General features: G+C 42.9%; 2 protein-coding genes across 2 annotated transcripts in view; both read left to right on the top strand.

The window, feature by feature from the left end:
* LOC311118157 (uncharacterized protein C12orf56-like) overlaps positions 1 to 1,916 on the top strand; it is a gene marked incomplete at both ends in the record, with an annotated part of 24,062 nt that extends 22,146 nt beyond the window's left edge. Inside the window, one exon of the mRNA XM_084193017.1 lies at positions 1,802 to 1,916. Within this exon, the coding sequence (XP_084049143.1) occupies positions 1,802 to 1,916 (115 nt within the window). The remainder of the gene's footprint in view (positions 1 to 1,801) is intronic.
* Positions 1,917 to 2,909: 993 nt separating this feature from the next.
* LOC311118159 (single-stranded DNA-binding protein, mitochondrial-like) lies at positions 2,910 to 5,487 on the top strand. Its single transcript, XM_084193019.1, has 6 exons — positions 2,910 to 2,966; positions 3,489 to 3,561; positions 3,680 to 3,737; positions 3,922 to 4,150; positions 4,350 to 4,438; positions 4,540 to 5,487. The coding sequence occupies exons 2-6, from the start codon at positions 3,538 to 3,540 to the stop codon at positions 4,584 to 4,586; spliced, it is 447 nt and encodes a 148-aa protein (XP_084049145.1). The 5' UTR covers positions 2,910 to 2,966; positions 3,489 to 3,537; the 3' UTR covers positions 4,587 to 5,487.
* Positions 5,488 to 7,070: the final 1,583 nt, after the last annotated feature.

The raw sequence follows: 7,070 nt of genomic DNA on the forward strand, positions 1-7,070 counted from the left end.
GACCACATGACCTTCTCCCATTCCTCCTCTGGATCATCCAGGTGGTCATTGGCAAACTTCAGACGGGCCTGGACATGCGCTGGCTTGAGCAGGGGGACCTTGCGTGCGCTGCAGGATTTTAATCCATGACGGCGTAGTGTGTTACTAATGGTTTTCTTTGAGACTGTGGTCCCAGCTCTCTTCAGGTCATTGACCAGGTCCTGCCGTGTAGTTCTGGGCTGATCCCTCACCTTCCTCATGATCATTGATGCCCCACGAGGTGAGATCTTGCATGGAGCCCCAGACCGAGGGTGATTGACCGTCATCTTGAACTTCTTCCATTTTCTAATAATTGCGCCAACAGTTGTTACCTTCTCACCAAGCTGCTTGCCTATTGTCCTGTAGCCCATCCCAGCCTTGTGCAGGTCTACAATTTTATCCCTGATGTCCTTACACAGCTCTCTGGTCTTGGCCATTGTGGAGAGGTTGGAGTCTGTTTGATTGAGTGTGTGGACAGGTGTCTTTTATACAGGTAACGAGTTCAAACAGGTGCAGTTAATACAGGTAATGAGTGGAGAACAGGAGGGCTTCCTAAAGAAAAACTAACATGTCTGTGAGAGCCGGAATTCTTACTGGTTGGTAGATGATCAAATACTTATGTCATGCAATAAAATGCAAATTAATTACTTAAAAATCATACAATGTGATTTTCTGTATTTTTGTTTTAGATTCCATCTCTCACAGTTGAAGTGTACCTATGATAAAAATTACAGACCTCTACATGCTTTGTAAGTAGGAAAACCTGCAAAATCGGCAGTGTATCAAATACTTGTTCTCCCCACTGTATCTCAGACTGGCCAATAAAAAGAAAAGATTAAGATGAGCAAAAGAACACAGACACTGGGAAGAGGAAGATTGGAAAAAGGTGTTATGGACAGACGAATCAAAGTTTGAGGTTTTCGGATCACAAAGAAGAACATTTGTGAGACGCAGACAAAATGAAAAGATGCTGGAGGAGTGCTTGATGCCATCTGTCAAGCATGGTGGAGGCAATGTGATGGTCTGGGGGTGCTTTGGTGATGGTAAAGTGGGAGATTTGTACAGGGTAAAAAGGGATCTTGAAGAAGGAAGGCTATCACACCATTTTGCAACGCCATGCCATACCCTGTGGACGGCGCTTGATTGGAGCCAATTTCCTCCTACAACAGGACAATGACCCAAGGCACAGCTCCAAACTATGCAAGAACTATTTAGGGAAGAAGCAGTCAGCTGGTATTCTGTCTATAATGGAGTGGCCAGCACAGTCACTGGATCTCAATCCTATTGAGCTGTTGTGGGAGCAGCTTGACCGTATGGTATGTAAGAAGTGCCCATCAAGCCAATCCAACTTGTGGGAGGTGCTTCAGGAAGCATGGGGTGAAATCTCTTCCGATTACCTCAACAAATTGACAACTAGAATGCCAAAGGTCTGCAAGGCTGTAATTGCTGCAAATGGAGGATTCTTTGACGAAAGCAAAGTTTGAAGGACACAATTATTATTTCAATTAAAAATCATTATTTCTAACCTTGTCAATGACTACATTTCCTATGCATTTTTCTATATTTCCTATTCAAACTCATTTAATGTATGTTTTCATGGAAAACAAGGACATTTCTAAGTGACCCCAAACTTTTGAACGGTAGTGTATATACTGTACATATACTGCACTGTTCAGCTCAAGGGTAATGGTATGGCATATACTGTATACACTGTACTGCACTGTCCAGCTCAAGGGTAATGTCATTGCATATATCTTCCATCTGGTATGGTATTCTCTTGCAGGTATTATGTGAAGCTGCCCTGTGTGGAGGAGAAGTTGCCCCCCGACTACCCCATCAGCCAGCCTGCTCTACGCCTCGTCTCTCAACTGCTGGGACTTATCATACAGAAGTCCTGACCACATACACTACATGCATTTCCTTGATTCATATGTTTTTAGAATTATACTGTATATCAGGTTTTTTAAACTATTGGTCGGGACCCAAAGTGGGCCCTGTGCGTGTGAGATATGAGAATACATCTACAATCACACTCTATTTCTTCTTAATTTGAGTCGTCGAAGGACGATTTGGGTCACAGAGGATGGTCAATTGTACATATACTCTATCAAACTCTCTCACAGACATAGGGACATGACATTGCTCTGGGAAGGTGTGCCTTTGAGTGGTGTGTGGTTTCTGAAGTTTCACTTCTGTGTGGGTACAATACTGTACATACTTGTGTTTATGTCTTTACACCTGGTGAGAGTTACAATGCGAGGCATCTCTCTCTTCTCTTCTCTCCTACACATGGCCTTGTTCTCAGGTTAATTGTCATGTAATGGCAGTCAGAATGGTGTGATATGTTGTAATACAATTAATGAATTTAATCAAGGTACTGCACATCTCACTTTCTAGGATATTCAGCCTACACTAGAAATTAATAAAAATGCCACTTTTTGAGCAAAGGGCATGTTCCACAGATGTACCTTATTACTGTAGTAAATGATACAGGCCTACTGATTTGTAAAACCCTGTGTGCTGTATTTACTTAGACACATTATCTATTCGTTTTGATTCAGAATTGTATGCATTTACTTAGATTTTATTGTATATCATCATCTGAGTACTCTCTGAGCAGAGGATTGTAACCAAAGGTTTTCTAGAACTCAACCTGTTAAATGGCCTAAAATAAAGATACTATCCAGCTCTATTGTTTATATCTTGTGTCATCCAGCTTCGCTGGAGACAACATCCATACTATTTGGAAATAAAACCTATAGGTTAGTATGTAATGTCCCGCACATATATAATATTTTATCATCAACTTAAAAATTGTCATTTTAAAGTATTTTATCCAGCCCACAGTATCAGCGGAACTGTCTATTGCCTTCTATAATGGATCACGGACCTATATTAGCGACGGACCGGAAGCAGCGTGTGCCGAAGGATTTACGTTACTGCATCATGTAAGTTTAATTAACTTGCTGTATGTCCTTAGATTTATATGATGATAAACAACAAGCATTCTAGCAGTTGTAGGACAAGTGTACTTTTTATGGCCGTTTATGTCTAGGACGTATTATTATCTATCCATCCACTCCCATTGCAACTTATGTAGCGAGCTAGTGGGGCATGACTGTAACATCAGTAGAGGTTACAATGTAACGTTAGCAAGCCATTTACACATGGTTATAATGCGATGCAATTGATCTTTATGGAGACAATGTAGTTAGCTAACCATACTAGACCTATTTCAAGCAGAAGAGTCGGTAGGCTACTATTATTGTCTTTGATTGTAGCTAGCTAGGTATTTGAAGAATGATAGCTAGATACCAACTGGGACAGCTACCCAAATATGACAGGTGTGACTATAGAAGAAAGACAATTGTGTCCATGTAACTTGCTGGCTGTTAAGACGGGATTAAAGCTCTAACTAATGCTCATAGCCTCATCTTGAGATGACGTCAACCTGATACTCTTTCTTACAGTCTGTCTGTCCACTTTACTGTCATAAAGTATTTCCAGCAAACAGAGAGGATGTTGAGAAACGGAGCAGCACAGGTAAGTGTGCAACACACATACTCCAGCTGTTCCCCCTTAATCACTACTCTACTGAACTTTTGTGGCTGTGACTCCTTGGCTGACTGTAGTATTCTGTCATTATGCTTCTTCCCTGCAGATTTTCAGACAGCTGGCCAGACACCAGTCTACAGACACCAGCCTGATCCTGGAGAGATGTGAGTGTAGACCGTCAGGGCACTTTCTCAGATTTTTTCATCTATTGAACACAAACAACCCAGACCAGCTGATGTCTGTCCACTCCTCTGTCTTCCCCCATAGCTTTGACCTGTGTGCACTCCTTAATGTCTTCCCCTGTGGCTTTGACATGTGTGCACTCTTCTTTGTCCCCCCCCCCCCCAGCGATTAACCGTGTTCAGCTGCTGGGCCGCGTGGGGCAGGACCCTGTCATGAGACAGGTGGAGGGACGGAACCCCGTCACCATCTTCTCCATGGCAACCAACGAGATGTGGCGCTCTGGGGACGTGGAGACCTCCCCCGCAGGAGATGTCAGCCAGAAGACGACGTGGCATCGTGTGTCAGTCTTCAAGCCTGGTCTGAGGGATGTGGCTTACCAGTATGTCAAGAAAGGGTATGCATATTTTTCACTCTGTGTCGCCCTGTATACTGTGGGTTGTCAATTTCTCAGACTTAGTTTCTATTTCTCTGTCTTATCTACTCATTTCTAGAAGTGTCTTTGCAGTTAACACACGGATGATAACTGGTCTTATAACAATCTGCAGAAAACATATCAGTAACACATTCCTTGGTTCTGTGTGCCCCTGCTCTAGGTCGAGGGTTCTGGTGGAAGGGAAGTTGGATTACGGGGAGTACGTAGACAAGAACAACGTCAAACGCCAGGCTACCACCATCATTGCAGGTGAGAGAGGGGAACACACACTCAGACACATTTCACATTCACAGACATACATTTTATATTTTCATAACAATAAAAAAAAATGATTATTTTCCCTTCTACAGACAACATTGTATTCTTAAGCGACAACATTCGAGGGAAGGATCAATGAGGGAAGTGGTGCTCTTCATCTAGGAGGAAGACTGAAACTCTTTTTGTATAGCTACTCTATTGTTTATATATTAACTGACTGTGGAAGGAGCTGTGTGCCTGCTATCTAAATGGGACAGAACACAGTGTAACACCTCTCTGTTGGCTGTAGAGAATGACAGAGGACTATCTGGCCCATTATGGCACCATTGAGGCCATCTCCATTTTGAAATAGTCAATTTTCTTCTTATACTACTTCTATGAGTTGGTAAACAAACTGAAAGGGTGCATACTGCCACCTGGAGTGTGTTGTTTGAACAGGTAAAAAGCCAAGGTTGGCAATTTACTGCCACCTGCAGTTATGGAATGTTTTCTCACGAGTATAATTAATTGGCTGATCCCTCCTAATGACCTGGATGGAATTATGTGATCCTTCCTTAACCCATAGGAAGTCCCACCCAGTTGACTACTTAAAAATGGTGGAAGTCCTCAATGGCCCTGCCCATGCTAAAACGTGCTTATGGGCACTAAAGTCCCCTATAATTCTCTGAGTGCATCAGGGAATGCCTAAACATTTGTTCACATGTATTTATTCCATCCCTCAACATTTTTGTTATGCTACTACTGTATAATAATAGTTTACGTCCCTTTGCTCTACTCTTGGTGGAGTATTACTGATGGAACTGGGGTTCAAAGCAGAATGAAAAGGATTAGGCCTTAAAGATGAGGAGTTAGGGTTGTTTTCCCAGAGAAACCAAATCATAGATGAGAAAAATAAATATGTGATGTGTGACTGACTCTCACCCACATAAGGCTGTACCCAAAACTATGATTATGTGCCAGTTTCATATTGAATGTTATACCACCTGTTTTCTTCTCAGCATGTATTTTTGTTCTATTTCAAAGATAAATTGAAACTTGTATCGATTTGTTTAATTTCAGTTTTATTCCCCCTTAAAAAAAAAAAAAAATTTCTTCCTGAAATCACAAGATTCTTACCTCCATTCTGGCTGGGCAAAGTTTGTATTCCTGTTGTTTAATGTACTTTTATGTATTACATTTACATTTACATCATTTAGCAGACGCTCTTATCCAGAGCGACTTACAAATTGGTGCATTCAACTTATGATAGCCAGTGGGACAACCACTTTTTTAATTTTCTATTTTTTAATGTGGGGTGGGGAGAGGGGGTAGAAGGATTATTTTTATACTATTCTAGGTATTCCTTAAAGAGTTAGGGTTTCAAGTGTCTCCGGAAGGTGGTCAGTGACTCCGCTGTCCTGGCGTCGTGGGAGAGCTTGTTCCACCATTGGGGTGCCAGAGCAGCGAATAGCTTTGACTGGGCTGAGCGGGAACTGTGCTTCCGTAGAGGTAGGGGGGCTAGCACGCCAGAGGTGGATGAATGTAGTGCCCTCGTTTGGGTGTAGGGTCTGATCAGAGCCTGAAGGTAAGGAGGTGCCGTTCCCCTCACAGCTCTGTAGGCAAGCACCATGGTCTTGTAGTAGATGCGAGCCTCAACTGGAAGCCAGTGGAGTGTGCGGAGGAGTGGGGTGACATGAGAGAACTTGGGAAGGTTGAACACCAGACGGGCTGCAGTGTTCTGGATAAATTGTAGGGGTGTAATGGCACAGGCAGAGAGCCCAGCCAACAGCGAGTTACAGTAATCTAGACGGGAGATGACAAGTGCCTGGATTAGGACCTGTGCCGCTTTCTGTGTAAAGTAGGGTCGTACTCTGCGAATGTTATAGAGCATGAACCTGCAGGATTGGGTCACCGCTTTGATGTTAGCGGAGAACGACAGGGTGTTGTCCAGGGTCACACCAAGGTTATTTGCACTCTGGGAGGAGGACACAATGGAGTTGTCAACCGTGATGGCGAGATCATGGAGCGGGCAGGCCTTCCCCGGGAGGAAGAGCAGCTCCATCTTGCCGAGGTTCAGCTTGAGGTGGTGATCTGACATCCACACTGATATGTCTACCAGACATGCAGAGATGCGGTTCGCCACCTGGTTATCAGAAGGGGAAAGGAGACAATTTATTGTGTGTCGTCTGCGTAGCAATGGTAGGAGAGACCATGTGAGGATATGACAGAGCCAAGTGACTTGGTGTATAGAGAGAATAGAAATATACATTTTTTTCCCAGAACTTTTGCCTCTCTCTTAAATTCAATATCCACACATTAGTGGAATATATTTCATGTTATGTGAGTTTCTTAGCAGAATGTCCTCTTTGACCTGTTCATTGGCAGACCACTGGAGTTGCAGAAAAAGTGAAGTTATTGCAGCAGAAAGTGGTTATTCGAGCACTTATTTTCTCAAGCTTTAACTTGATTGGTTGATTTGCATTCCTTGGAGGCAGTGTATAGAAGGAATAATTATTGTCTTTCTCTGATTTGTTACATAAAGTATGTTAATATTATTGAATTGGCTTATTCTCTTGTCAATCAAAGACTCGGGCTCAAAGGCTTTGGATTGATCGCAGACCCTGTCTGTCACAGACGGTCAGAA

Source organism: Coregonus lavaretus, assembly GCF_964263955.1.
Source record: "Coregonus lavaretus genome assembly, contig: HAP1_SCAFFOLD_2353, whole genome shotgun sequence".
In the NCBI taxonomy this organism is placed as follows: Eukaryota; Metazoa; Chordata; class Actinopteri; order Salmoniformes; family Salmonidae; genus Coregonus; species Coregonus lavaretus.

What these genes read in the sequence shown, in the direction of transcription:
- LOC311118159 (XM_084193019.1), top strand. Translation starts at nt 3,538, where the DNA reads ATGTTGAGAAACGGAGCAGCACAG. An exon ending in CAGCCTGATCCTGGAGAGAT is followed by an intron (nt 3,738 to 3,921) that starts GTGAGTGTAGAC and finishes CCCCCCCCCCAG; the next exon opens with CGATTAACCGTGTTCAGCTG. An exon ending in TACCAGTATGTCAAGAAAGG is followed by an intron (nt 4,151 to 4,349) that starts GTATGCATATTT and finishes CCCCTGCTCTAG; the next exon opens with GTCGAGGGTTCTGGTGGAAG.